This window comes from Trichomycterus rosablanca, chromosome 6 (assembly GCF_030014385.1).
Source record: "Trichomycterus rosablanca isolate fTriRos1 chromosome 6, fTriRos1.hap1, whole genome shotgun sequence".
NCBI lineage: Eukaryota > Metazoa > Chordata > Actinopteri > Siluriformes > Trichomycteridae > Trichomycterus > Trichomycterus rosablanca.
The window spans coordinates 1,775,798-1,790,667 of NC_085993.1; the positions used below are offsets into that span (position 1 = coordinate 1,775,798).

Below are 14,870 nucleotides of genomic sequence, written 5' to 3' on the forward strand. Positions count from 1 at the left end.
TAGCTCAGTGGTTAAGGTACTGAACTAGTAATCATAAGGTTGCTGGTTCAAGCCCCACTACCGCCAAGTTGCCATTGTTGGGCCCTTGAGCAAGGCTCTTAACCCTCAATTGCTCAAACTGTATTCAGTCATGATTGTAAGTCGCTTTGGATAAAAGCGTCTGCTAAATGCCGCTCTCTCACTATGAGGCGTCCTAGCAATCCTACGGCAATTCAGTTAGCAATTGCTTAGTCAAAACGTCCAAGATGTCGAAGTAAAGCAGCTAAAAACACGACTCGGGTAACTGAGCTTGGAAAACTAACAACCAGAACTGGATGTTCTAGGTTTACATTCAACTATTAATGTAGCTGTGCTGTGTCTCGTAGCTTCTATTTATTCTAACATTTCATTTATGAGTGTCATTTAGTGTAATCTGCTTCTCTGTGCGCAGGAAATGCCAGCCCACCGCCCAACATCACATCATGGTTTCAGTCCAAGGGTCAGGGCAAGACCCGCGACGACACGGCCAGTCAGATCCCCCACGACATCTACGTGATAGGAACGCAGGAGGACCCGCTGGGAGAGAGAGAGTGGATAGATACAGTACGAGGAACCCTCCGAGACATCACCAACATCAGATTTAAACCGGTATGGCAGGGCTCGGGCTGAATACTTCCAAAAATAAACAATTCTGCAAGCTGTTCTGTGAAAATATACACAAAAAATGATAAAATACTTTAAATATACTTTAAATATATTACATATATTTGAAAAAGACCCAAATGAAACACAAGTCACAAAGTTATTGTATAAAGTTTTATTATTGGTGACTTTATTTCCTCTGATGCCGACATAGTAAATGTAAATGAAATACGAAAATCAGTTCAGTTTTGTAATGCATAAAGAATTTGTATGAGATAAACAATGAACCGCCCCTAGAACACCAGAGGAGCTCGGAGTAGAACCGCTGCTTCTTCACGTGAAAAAAGAAGCCTACTGGGAGGAGACCTGTGGGTAGACCCAGGACCCACTGGAGGGATTATGTTTACCGGCTGGGCTGGAAACTTCTGGGAATCCCAGCGGAGGAGCTGGTAGATGTTGCGGAGGACAGAGACAAACGGCCAAGCCAGAAAGTGCTATGAAATGTGCATAAACTCTAAATGAGAAAATATCTTGGCTCTGTGATAAATACAGCCAAATGGGCTTGGGAGTAGTTCTGAATACAGTTGTCATTTAACGCAGTCCACCGCTGCATAAGAAATGTAACCTGAAAGTCAGTTACACAAAGACAGTAGAAACAAGTGCTGTGGTCAGATGAGTCCACATTTCAGCTTGTTTTTATAACTCATACATAAATATAGTGCTTGAATGCGTACAAATTCCTACAGACATATTTTAAAGTTTTGTGAGAAGTGGTGTCAGAAAAGTGGCTGTTGTTCTAGCTGAAAAGATCCACATAGACGTCGCTCTGTTTTTACAGCATTTGTTTTTTAAATGGGACGTCCAGCAAGCTTATGGTAAGGTGTCCAAATACTTTTGCTCCATATAGTGTATATTCTTGTTTTTCATTAGATTGCCACCCAGACGTTGTGGAACATCAGAATCATCGTCCTCGCCAAGCCGGAGCACGAGAACCGCATCTCCCACATCTTCTGTGACAGTGTGAAGACTGGAATAGCGAACGCTCTAGGTCAGCTCATTTCCATCAACGTTCAGCTTCAAAATAACAGAACATATTACACACACTGGTCAGAAACCTTTAAGTGATCTTTATGAAACTTTTTTTGTATGTTTTTAGGAAATAAGGGAGCCGTGGGGGTTTCGTTTATGTTTAACAGCACCTCGTTTGGGTTCGTGAACAGTCACCTGACCTCAGGGAGCGAAAAGAAGATCAGGTAAACATCATGGCTAGATTATAAAAGCGAAACAAGTCAGATACGAATCCGATAGCTGTTAACAATGTTAATTTTATTTTTTATCTTTGTTCAACACTAAATCTAGTGACACACACTCTGAACTGCTCGAATCTCAGACTCCTTTGTTTAATTTTTAGAAGGTTTTTAAGTGGAAGATGAGTGTACATGAGTAACAGGACTGACAGTAACAGGACTGAGTTTTTAACCTGGAATTAGTACATAGATGAAATAGAGCAGCATGGAGAACATGCTAAAGCACAAGAAAGCTGAGCACAGTCTGGTGATTTATCACAAAATGTTCTTTTTAAAATAACTAGGAAATGAAGGTAACAGGAATGAAACGTGGAGACGAATCTACTCAGTCTGTGTTACAATATTATCAAACATACAGCGGAAAAAAGGGAGAACCTACTAATGCTCTTCCCGTGAGCTTCAGTAGATACAGATAATAAACATTTCTGTTGATCGATGAGAATATTTCCACATGTTTATAATCAGAAGGATGAATCTGTGAGGGTAACAGGACTTAGTAAAACATGGATTTTAACCACATTATTCTACATTTCTGATGGTAAATAAAGATTAAAAACACAGACGGGATCTGGAGTCACCGAACGATGCAGGGAAAAAGGATTTCTGACAGATTTTACTCTTATATTTATACAGTATATAAGTGTAATTTTAGAGAGTGTGGATTTTTTCAGTCTTATAGGGAGTTTTTATGAACGTTTTAAATGATGGATCCTAAATTTGAAGTTAGATGTATGTGCAGGACACTTTGCTCAAATAAAAATGCATTTTAAAGTTAATTTTCATCTACATTTATACATATAATGACCCAGGGATGGAAATAGCACTGATTCAGCGTACTGACCCCTTTGCTTTTGCTAGACGGAACCAGAACTACGTCAGCATCCTGCGCTTCCTGAACCTCGGAGATAAGAAACTGAATCTTTTCGACATAACTCATCGCTTCACACACCTCTTCTGGCTAGGGGACCTGAACTACCGAATTGAACTTCCACCGGAGGTAAAAACATTCATGTTCTCAGTCAGTCACTCACTCACTTTCGTAACTGCTTATCCAATCAGGGTCGCTGGGGGGGAGCTGAAGCCTATCCCAGCTTTTCAATGGGTGCAAGGCACACAGTAACACCTAGGGTGGGGTGCCAGTCCATCGCAGGGCAGACACACACACACACCCATTCACCTATAGGGCAATTCAGTGTCTCCAATTAACCCGACTGCATGTTTTTAGACTGTGGGAGGAAACTGGAGCTCCCGGAGGAAGCTCTAATTCCTCTAATTGTAGAACTACAAAGTGCTTCTATATGGTAAGTGGAGCTGATAAAATGGACAGTGAGGTGGTTTTAATGTTATGGCTGATCGGTGTAGAATGTACACTATCCTGTAAAATTGTATTGATTGATTGATTTAAATGTATTTAAATATTACCGAGCCGGTAATTTTAGACTCAGGCTAACCAAACGTGAGTGATATTTATCATAAGCAAAGGTGCTAGGCTACCCAGCACCCATTCAACCACTATAATACGACAATAAGAAATAATATCAGTAGCAAATGTGGATCTTCAGCCGATTATATATTAATAATAAAACACGATCAAAACAAAACCACCTCGTTCCCTCTGGTTTATAATAAACTCTCGTTGTTACTCTCCAGTTGCGTAAGGGATGCGAACACATCCGTTTCTGTGCTTCTGCGTTGGCCGAGCGATCGGTTCCTCTGTTCAGCGGCGAGAGCTTAAACGCGGCGGCTCCCACCATCAGCACACAGGAAGAGACGCTGGGGTTTAATCGCTGTTTCACTTTTTATTTTCCAGGAAGCTGAGAACATCGTGATGAAGATCAAACAGCAGCAGTATCAGGAACTGTTGGGCAGAGACCAGCTGAACATGGAGAGGAAGGACAAGAAGGTCTTCCTGTACTACGGTCAGTGTTTAGAGTTCCGTCCTGCAACCCTGTACTATCTTCACCATATTTATATAACATTCTAACCAGTGCTGCAGTTACGACCTCTGCTGGCTGATTAATGGTGCCGCACAGAGATGGGGATAATGGAGATCAGTGCGTGACTACTACTGTATTTATAATACACCGGTACCTTGAAACTAGACATCAGTCGGTTCTAGGAGTGGCATCGAGTTTTAAAGACGTCGAGTTTCAAGCTATTTTTTCCCATAAGGATGTTTGGGAAACCTGTTAATGCATCCATGGTCCATGGAGCTGCAGATATTTTAGTCTCATGTAAAATAATGAGGTTGTTTTTGACATTTAAACACTGAAAATAACACAAATATAATATAAACACACTGAAATACAATTACAAACAGTTAAAAATCAATAAAAATACAATAAACGCTGCACTTTAGTTTTACTTCTTTATTGTTTCCTGATGCTTCTTGCCGTTATTTCCTATGAAGTGTGACGGCGGTGCCCAAAACTTAGCGTGACTTATTGTAGTAAAACAGCGAGTGAGGAATGTGATTAGTGGAGGAACTTATGAGCAGTAATAATGAAGAGAAGTTTAGTGCTCCTGTCTCCTTCTTTTACTACATTAAACCACGTTAAGCTTTATTTTCAACCAGAAGCGTTTTAGACTCTGGGAGAAGCTGATTCTGATTCTCACCATTTCTCAGAAGCTGGAGCTGTAACACAAGTTTAAAAGTGAAACAGGGAGGAAAATCCAGATAAACACAGATACATGTGGAGCTGTAACCCTGGATCTGACGCTTATTCCACACTGATGCAGATTCAGCTCAGATTCACACACTAACAGCTCTCTGTTTTCTGTTGTTTACAGAGGAGGAAGAGATCATGTTCGCCCCAACATATCGCTTCGAGAGAGACACGCGTGAGCGATACGTCTACACCAAAGCCAAAGCGACAGGGGTACAGTCTTATTATAATACTACAAAATTATAATAGAATTATATTATATTCTGGGGGGGGGGGGGGGGGGGGGGGGGGGGACAGGAGTTAACACTGTCACATCACAGCTAAAAGGTCCTGGGTTTGATTCCCAAGTGGAGCGCTCCGGGTCCTTTCTGGAATTTGCATGAGTTCCCAAACCCCCACAAGTGTGTGTTTGCCCTATGATGGACTAGTGACCTGTCCAGGGTGTTTCCGGCTTTTTGTCCCGTGAATAGCTCAGTGGTTAAGGTACTGGACTAGTAAACAGAAGGTTGCCGGTTCAAGCCCCGCCACCACCAAGTTGCCACTGTTGGGTCCCTGAGCAAGGCCCTTAATCCTCAATTGCTCATCGTGTTCAGCTCATTGTGTAAGTCGCTTTGGATAAAAGCGTCTGCTAAATGCTGAAAATGTAAATGTGAATTGCACCCACTGCGACCCTGACCAGGATAAATTGGTGGTATATGATTAATTAAATGAACACTTCATTACTACTATAATTTCTTATTCCTGCAGTACAAGTACTAGGTGACAAAAATGGGCCATCATGTTGGCACAGCGGGTAGCACTGTGGCTTCACAGCAAGAAGGGCAAGGGTGCGATTCCCTTTCTGTGTATAATTTGCATGTTCTCCCCGTGTCCATGTGGGTTTTCTTCCAGAGTACAAAGACTTGCAGTCTGGTTAACTGGAGATACTATAAATTTCCCTAAGTGTGAATTCACTTTTGCACAGTGAATCGTACCCACTGCGACCCTGACCAGGATGAAGCAGTGGTTGATTTTAATGCTGGATTGATGGACCTGGGTCATTTGCCCTCGCCCACCACCACCGCGACCGGGTTCTACACAGACCTGATTGGTTAAGTAGTTGAAGCCCTGTACAGAGTGTTCCTACCCTGCACCCAGTGTTTCCCTGTGGAACTGGGCCTGCTGCAACCCTGACCACCTGGTAAAGATAAGCTATATAGGGTACACGTAGGGGGCGCTCATCCTGACTCCGTATTCTCTGTGTTTCACCAGACTAAATACAACCTGCCCTCGTGGTGCGACCGCGTGCTCCGTAAGTCCTACCCGCAGGTCCACGTGTCGTGCCACTCTTACGGTGAGTCGAAGGATTTTCTAATGTACAGGGTTTACAGTGTTTCACCTTTCGAGACCTTTAACAAGTATCTACAATATGTTTCAGGATGTACCAATGACATCATGACGAGCGACCACTCCCCCGTGTTTGCCACGTTTGACGTTGGAGTGACATCACAGTATGTCTCAAAGAACGGTACGTTTAATAACCGCTGACATAGAATTTAATACATTTACGCCTTTATCCAAAGCGACTTACAGTACAGTTACAGTTACTGTCCGAGCAATTGAGGGTTAAGGGCCTTGCTCAGGGGCCCAACAGCAGCAACCTGGCAGTGGTGGGGCTTGAACCAGCGACCCTCTGATTACTAGTCTAGTACCTTAACCACTATGCTACAACTTGCCCATACAATACAATAATAATACAATAATACACTCACTGACTTTCTTAACTGCTTATCCAATAAGGGTCGTGGAGGGGGGTGCTGGAGCCTATGCCAGCTTTTCAGTGGGCGCAAGGCACACAGTAACACCCTGGACGGGGCGCCAGTCCATCACAGGGCACACACACACACACACACACACTCACCTATAGGGCAATTCAGTGTCTCCAATTAACCTGACTGCATGTATATGGACTGTGCTCCCGGAGGAAACCCACGCAGACACAGGGAGAACATACCAACTCCGCACTGAAAGGACCCGAGCGCCCCACCTGGCGATCGAACCCAGGACCTTCTTGCTGTGAGGCGACAGTGCTACCCACCGTGTCTACAAATTTTAACTCATTATAAACCCTCATAGCAAGAAGAGCCTGGGTTCGATCGCCAGGTGGGGCGCTCGGGTCCTTTCCTCCAGGTGAACTCCAGTTAAAATCTTCTTTAGAATGGGAGACCCTGACCAGAGAGGGTCAGCTACCTTGAAAAGCAAAAAAGCAATAACGATTTTCTGTGATTAACTTTATTGCATGTAAATGTGTGAAGCTGGTGAACCTTACCAATCAATTCATTCAGCATTAAACCATATACTACATTTAGCTACCTACTACAAACATCACTACTTAGTACTTCTTATCTTCTTATTTCACTTTTTGACAGGATGTGCATTTAATTCCTGCAGATTAATGAGTAATGAATGATTTTGTTTCCCTCAGATCCGACTAAAGAAAGCCAGGGTGCGATCAAGTTCATGAACTGTGTGGCTACACTGAAGACTAAAGCCAAGACCAAATTCTTCATCGAGTACCACTCCAGCTGCTTGGAAAGTAAGATCACGCTTGTTTTACTTAGTAAAGTAACTCATCTTATTGTCGTTTTGGTTGTTGAGATGTTTAAATTTAATTTTTGTTAATATTTATTCGCAGAATTTGTTAAGAATCCTGAAATCAGTCAAGTGAACACAGAGGATTTGATAAAAGTTCGATTTGCAGCTCATGTCGAGGTAACCTGCTAAAAATGTTATAAGAATTTAACAAATTGTGTATTTTACAGTAAGAAACCTTCCTAAAGTCTTTTGTTTCTTCTTTATAGCTCACACCCATCATTTCAGACCCTGAATATTTACTGGATCAGCATATTATGATTAGCATCACATCCACCGATAGTGACGAATCATACGGTAGGTTTTGGAACCAACTTTACCAGGCATAGGCATAACATTAAGTGAATAACACTGATTATCTCTTTATCACGGCACCTGTTAGTGGGGGGGATATATTAGGCAGCGAGTGACATTTTATCCTCAGAGTTGATGTTAGAAGCAGGAAAAATGGGTGAGCGTGAGGATCTGAGGGCCAAATTGTGATTGTGACGACCGGGTGAGAGCGTCTCCAAAACTGCAGCTCTGCAGTGGTCAGTATCTATCAAAAGTGCTCCAAGCAAGGAACAGTGGTAAACAGGCGGGCTGTATACTGGGTATAAGCACTTTAATGCCATTAAGGTGGCCGCTCAGGTGGCACAGCGGTAAAAACACACGCTGGAACCAGAGCTGGGATCTGGAATACATCGTATCGAATCTCGGCTCTGCCTACCGGCTAAGGCTGAGCGGCCAGATGAACAACGATTGGCTTGTTGTTCAGATATGGGCGGGACTAAGCCGGATGGGGTCTCTCTCTCTCACAACTAATGCAATTACGACCTCTGCTAGCTGATTGATGGCACCTGCACAGAGATGAGAAAAGAGTGCTCTCAGGGTGTGAATCTCTGTACACAGTGCTGATCTGCACTGCACTCATCAAGTGTAGGTGATAAGATGCATACGGCTGCTGCCCACGTGTCGGAGGGGGCGTGGGTTAGCTTCGTTCTCCTCAATCAGAGCGGGGATCGGCATTGGTGGAGAGGAAGCGTGACACAATCGGGCAATTGGACGCTCTAAAAGGGAGAAAAAAGGAGAAAATGCACAAACAAAATAATAATAATAAAAAAATGACATTAAGTGCTCATTATCCCTAAACAGTGTGTAGTTATGAACCTGGTAGTCTTTATGTGTGAATGAATTAATGTAAACTTGGCTGTATGTGCAGGTGAGACGTGTGTAGATCTGCGGAGTGCAGAAAGCACCTACACCGAGTTCGAAGTCCCTCTTACACACCATGGGGATTGGATGGGAACGCTAACGGGGGGCATCCAGTTACACACGTCAGAGGGGAAACAGACAGAGAAGCTGTACGGTGAGTGGACGAGCCCGCGGCACCACGTTTACCGTGTTTATGAATGTCTACACCTCCGGGTTATTTCAATAAGCGTTCTTTGAATAAAAGTGGGCGGCACTGTCGCCTCACAGCAAGGAGGTCCTGGGTTCGATCCACAGGCGGGGCGGTCCGGGTCCTTTCTGTGTGGAGTTTGCATGTTCTCCCCGTGTCTGTGTGGGTTTTCTCCGGGAGCTCCGGTTTCCTCCCACAGTCCAAAAACATGCAGTCAGATTAATTGGAGACATGTGTATGTATGTGTGTTTGAGTGTGTGTGTGTGTATGTGTACGTATGTGTACATATGTGTGTGTATGTGTGTGTGTATGTGTGTGTGTATGTATGTGTGTGTATGTATGTGTGTGTTTGAGTGTGTGTGTATGTATGTGTGTGTGTGTATGTATGTGTGTGTATGTGTGTGTATGTGTGTGTGTTTGAGTGTGTGTATGTGTGTGTGTATGTGAACGTATGTATGTGTGTGTGTTTGAGTGTGTGTGTATGTATGTGTATTTGTGTGTGTGTATGTGTGTGTGTGTATGTGTATGTGTGTGTGTGTATGTATGTGTGTGTTTTTGAGTGTGTGTATGTACAGTGTATCACAAAAGTGAGTACACCCCTCACATTTCTGCAAATATTTTATTATATCTTTTCATGGGACAACACTATAGAGATAAAACTTGGATATAACTTAGAGTAGTCAGTGTACAGCTTGTATAGCAGTGTAGATTTACTGTCTTCTGAAAATAACTCAACACACAGCCATTAATGTCTAAATAGCTGGCAACATAAGTGAGTACACCCCACAGTGAACATGTCCAAATTGTGCCCAAAGTGTCAATATTTTGTGTGACCACCATTATTATCCAGCACTGCCTTAACCCTCCTGGGCATGGAATTCACCAGAGCTGCACAGGTTGCTACTGGAATCCTCTTCCACTCCTCCATGATGACATCACGGAGCTGGTGGATGTTAGACACCTTGAACTCCTCCACCTTCCACTTGAGGATGCGCCACAGGTGCTCAATTGGGTTTAGTCCATCACCTTTACCTTCAGCTTCCTCAGCAAGGCAGTTGTCATCTTGGAGGTTGTGTTTGGGGTCGTTATCCTGTTGGAAAACTGCCATGAGGCCCAGTTTTTCGAAGGGAGGGGATCATGCTCTGTTTCAGAATGTCACAGTACATGTTGGAATTCATGTTTCCCTCAATGAACTGCAGCTCCACAGTGCCAGCAACACTCATGCAGCCCAAGACCATGATGCTACCACCACCATGCTTGACTGTAAGCAAGATACAGTTGTCTCGGTACTTCTCACCAGGGCGCCGCCACACATGCTGGACACCATCTGAGCCAAACAAGTTTATCTTGGTCTCGTCAGACCACAGGGCATTCCAGTAATCCATGTTCTTGGACTGCTTGTCTTCAGCAAACTGTTTGCTGGCTTTCTTGTGCGTCAGCTTCCTTCTGGGATGACGACCATGCAGACCGAGTTGATGCAGTGTGCGGCGTATGGTCTGAGCACTGACAGGCTGACCTCCCACGTCTTCAACCTCTGCAGCAATGCTGGCAGCACTCATGTGTCTATTTTTTTAAAGCCAACCTCTGGATATGACGCCGAACACGTGGACTCAACTTCTTTGGTCGACCCTGGCGAAGCCTGTTCCGAGTGGAACCTGTCCTGGAAAACCGCTGTATGACCTTGGCCACCATGCTGTAGCTCAGTTTCAGGGTGTTAGCAATCTTCTTATAGCCCAGGCCATCTTTGTGGAGAGCAACAATTCTATTTCTCACATCCTCAGAGAGTTCTTTGCCATGAGGTGCCATGTTGAATATCCAGTGGCCAGTATGAGAGAATTGTACCCAAAACACCAAATTTAACAGCCCTGCTCCCCATTTACACCTGGGACCTTGACAAATGACACCAGGGAGGGACAATGACACATTTGGGCACAATTTGGACATGTTCACTGTGGGGTGTACTCACTTATGTTGCCAGCTATTTAGACATTAATGGCTGTGTGTTGAGTTATTTTCAGAAGACAGTAAATCTACACTGCTATACAAGCTGTACACTGACTACTCTAAGTTATATCCAAGTTTTATTTCTATAGTGTTGTCCCATGAAAAGATATAATGAAATATTTGCAGAAATGTGAGGGGTGTACTCACTTTTGTGATACACTGTATGTGTGTGTATGTATACGTATGTGTGTGTCTGTGTTTGAGTGTGTGTGTTTGTGTGTGTGTGTGTGTGTGTATGTATGTGTGTGTTTGAGTGTGTGTGTGTGTGTTTGAGTGTGTGTGTATGTGTGTGTATGTATGTGTGTGTGTATGTGTGTGTATGTATGTATGTGTGTGTGTGTGTGTATGTACAGTATGTGGAGTCTGTGTATGCATGTGTGTGTGTATGTGTGTGTGTGTTTGAGTGTGTGTGTATGTATGTGTGTGTGTTTGAGCGTGTGTGTACGTATGTATGTGGAGTTTGTATGTTCTCCCCGTGTCCACATGGGTTTCCTCACACAGTCCAAAGACGTCCATGTTTATATGTAATAAACGTATAATACATACATGTATTCATTCACTTGTGGGCGGAAACTGGAACACCCCCTTTATACACGGGGAGAACATGCTAACAGCACACAGAAAGGACCTTAAACTCAGGCTCTTATTGCTGTGAGGTGAACGCGTTACCCACTGCACAGGGTGTATATAGTGCATGACTGCTTTAATACTAGTTACCTGAACGTTTTTAAACAGTTGTGTTTTATTTATGTTTAATTAATGTATTTATTATACCTAATTAATTAATGCCTTGTTTTTTCAGATTTTATCAAGATTGGTGATGATTCAGGGGTCAGTAAAGGAAAATCAGATCACAGCAGCAGGTCAGATTCATATTCTTTCCTTTTTCCACCCCGATTATCACTATTATTAATTCTAACTAACCATCACCTTTTTTAAAATTAATCAGAATGCAGAACATCCTCAGTGTTACTGTTCTAGTTATTCTAAAGCAAAAAATATGCACCAACAGGTCGTCGAAGGCCGCGCCCAGTGACATTTCCAATCCGAACTACATGGATGTGGGTTATAAAAGCAGCGGCCTGAACGAGAGAGGGTTCAGCTACACCAGCCGATCAGGAGTTAAAGACATCGGCAACGTTTCTCCAAAAAAGACGTATGATCATTCTGTCCCCAGCCCCCCAGCAAAGATCTCCAGTCCTGTGTGAGTACAGCTTAGAGTTTCACTTATCACTTATTACCTACAGTTTTATAGTAAAATTAACTCTTATCAACTTATCAACAGTCCACTACTGATAATCACACAAAACAAATATCTTTTATCTTTTTATTAAGCGAGGATTACGCAATTCCAATTAAGTTACCAACATGTCTGAGTAATAGATGCCAAAACATGTCACTTACAGAAAAAATGACATAAATTTGACTTTATTATATGTTTATATGTTTTGTACATGTAATGTGTGTAAAATTAGCAATATTTAATTTAAAACTGATTTAAAATGATTGAAAATGATTTAAAACATTTTAAATATTAAAATGATTTAAAACTAATTTAAAACTGATTTAAAATTATTTAAAACGGATTTGAAATTATTTTAAACTGATTTAAAATTATTTACAATTATTTAAAATGATTGAAAATTATTTAAAACTTATTTTAAATATTAAAATGATTTAAAACTAATTGAAAATGATTGAAAATGATTGAAAATGATTAAAAATGATTGAAAATGATTGAAAATAATTTAAAACTGATTTAAAGTAATTTAAAACTGATTTAAAATTATTTAAAATTATTTTAAACTGATTAAAAGATATTGGAAATTATTTAAAATTATTGAAACTGATTTGAAAAGATTTAAAATTATTAAAAACAGTTGAAAATTATTTTAAAATTATTTTAAACTGATTTAAAAATGATTAAGAATTATTTAAAACTAATTTAAAATGATTGAAAATGAAAACTGATTTTAAATTATTGAAAACTATTTAAAATGGATTGTAAAATGATTAAAATGTTTACCTACATAAATATATGGGTGGTGTGGATGACGATGATTCTTAGTGGTCATATTTTAAACAATTTATGTTTATATGTATGTGAGTTTTTATATACGCAAGATCCTAAAACAGGTAAAATACTGATTTATCTCACTATAACATTAATTTTTAAATAAAACCCAAGTTAATCTTTTGATTAATTATAAAATTAAAACAGATTTTGGTTGCAGACTATCAGCCTTTACTTTATTTGTTTTAGGCAAGGCAAGGCAAGGCAAGTTTATTTGTATAGCACCTTTCATACACAGTGGCAATTCAAAGTGCTTTACATAAAGAAAAAAAATTAATTGAAAGCATTAAAACATTCCTGAGATCTAAAACCTCAGAAAGACTTCTTGCAAACATTTAGTTACAATTAAGAGAACATGAAATTATAACAAGAGAGATAAAAAATTAAGAACATGAAAAATTAAAAGAAAATATTGTAAAATATACCCTACAATTTAGAATGTATACTACTCTATAAAAAGAATTATTAAGAGCATGAAAAACTAAAAGAAATAGGGTAAAATGAGGGTAATAGTAAAACATTTTTTACATTAAAGAAGTTAAAGTATTCAGCAGATATTGCTTTATACCTTGATTAAATGAACCAAGTGTGTTTGTGTATGAATTAAACGACCTGTTTTATCAGATCTGAGGACGAGCAGCCACCAGAGATGTTCGACAACCCCCTGTACGGAACAACCGGCAAGTCACGATGTGCCAAGGAGCAAGAGCCCCCCCGAAGGGACCACTTGTCCCCCCCAGAGTTTTTTGCCTTCCCCAAGCCCCCCGAGGTAGAATCTGACCGTGCTCCTCCAGTCCCAAGCCCCCGAAATCGCTCGTTCACCTGCTCCGAAACCAAACCTCACAGTACCTCCCCAACGCCCCCTGGCAGCATGGGTGGCAGCAGCAACACCCTACACCCCCAGTCCTTTACCAAAAAGCCAGTGGTGCCCTCCCGCTCTGAAGGAGGAGCTGCGATGTCTGGAAGGCCACGGCTGCCCATGAAATCTCGTCCGGGTCAGACGCAGGAACCTCAGCCGAAGCCCAGAGACTACAGAGAGACCTCGGAGTTACCAGGAAAGATACGACCGCCGCCCAGACCAGTCCAGCCACTGCCCAAAGAAGGTAGGGAATAAATAAAGAGCACAAAAACACAGTTATAAATGTCTAGTGATGTTTTATGTATATAAATATAAAATATTAAACATTTAAAACACAATACATTTGATGAAGCGATAAAGTAGTTGCCAAGGTGTTGCTAGGTGGTTGCTAGGGTGTTGCTAGATGTCTGCTATGGTATACCAAATAGTTGCTAGGGTGTTGCTAGATGTCTGCTATGGTATACCAAATAGATGCTATAGTACTGTGGTATTCTAGGTGGTTGCTAGGGTGTTGCTTAGTGGTTGCTGTGTTATTCCAGGTATCTTTGGTATTGGATACCTGGTTGCTCTGATAAACCATTTGGTTGCAAGGTGTTTGCTTTGGTATCCAGGGTACTTGCTAAATATTTGCTGTGCTAGGGTGATTTTAAGTCATTCACATGATATTCCAGGTGGTTGCTAGGCTGTTGCTAAGTGGTTGCTAAGTCCTTTCATTAAAAACAAATCTTTGTTTGTTTGTTTGTTTGTTTGCAGTGCTGTCTGAGATAACCCAGACTACAAAGGGTCGGCCTCTGAAATGATCCCACCTTCACGTCCTGGAATCCTTCCTTCACTATTCAATATTCAAAATAAGTACAATAAAAGTTGGGCCGCGTTTTACTTTTACTTTACATGTTTAACAGCTTTCCACAGAGTGATTTTTGCATGATTTTTTTATTATTATTTCATGACGTAATTTAAACCTAAAATGAATGAATGTACAGTAATACTGTTTATTTTTAACGCTTTGTGAGATGATGCTCAAAGATACGACTTTTATTCCATGAGCAGCACAAACACATTCACAAAATGCAGCCAAACCTTCTATCAAAAACTTGATGCCGTAACATTAAAACCACCTCCTCGTTTCTACACTCACTGTCCATTTTATCAGCTCCACTTACCATATAGAAGCACTTTGTAGTTCTACAATTACTGACTGTAGTCCATCTGTTTCTCTGCAGGCTTTGTTACCCCCTTTCATGCTGTTCTTTAGTGGTCAGGACCCCCACAGAGCAGGAGCACAGAGCACTGCAATGACACTGACATGGTGGTGGTGTGTTGTGCT

The 14,870-nt window shown here is 41.4% G+C and overlaps 1 protein-coding gene across 1 annotated transcript in view; it reads left to right on the top strand.

Moving 5' to 3' along the window:
* The window catches only part of inpp5d (inositol polyphosphate-5-phosphatase D), a 48,027-nt gene extending 33,594 nt beyond the window's left edge, over positions 1–14,433 (top strand). The window contains exons 12-27 of the mRNA XM_062996501.1: positions 431–627; positions 1,552–1,669; positions 1,778–1,874; positions 2,787–2,925; positions 3,739–3,847; positions 4,719–4,807; positions 5,846–5,927; positions 6,012–6,101; positions 7,059–7,169; positions 7,269–7,345; positions 7,435–7,522; positions 8,427–8,573; positions 11,413–11,473; positions 11,623–11,814; positions 13,309–13,787; positions 14,297–14,433. Coding sequence (XP_062852571.1) covers positions 431–627; positions 1,552–1,669; positions 1,778–1,874; positions 2,787–2,925; positions 3,739–3,847; positions 4,719–4,807; positions 5,846–5,927; positions 6,012–6,101; positions 7,059–7,169; positions 7,269–7,345; positions 7,435–7,522; positions 8,427–8,573; positions 11,413–11,473; positions 11,623–11,814; positions 13,309–13,787; positions 14,297–14,343 — 2,123 coding nt within the window. The 3' untranslated portion in view covers positions 14,344–14,433. The remainder of the gene's footprint in view (positions 1–430; positions 628–1,551; positions 1,670–1,777; positions 1,875–2,786; positions 2,926–3,738; positions 3,848–4,718; positions 4,808–5,845; positions 5,928–6,011; positions 6,102–7,058; positions 7,170–7,268; positions 7,346–7,434; positions 7,523–8,426; positions 8,574–11,412; positions 11,474–11,622; positions 11,815–13,308; positions 13,788–14,296) is intronic.
* The last annotated feature ends 437 nt before the right edge of the window (positions 14,434–14,870 follow it).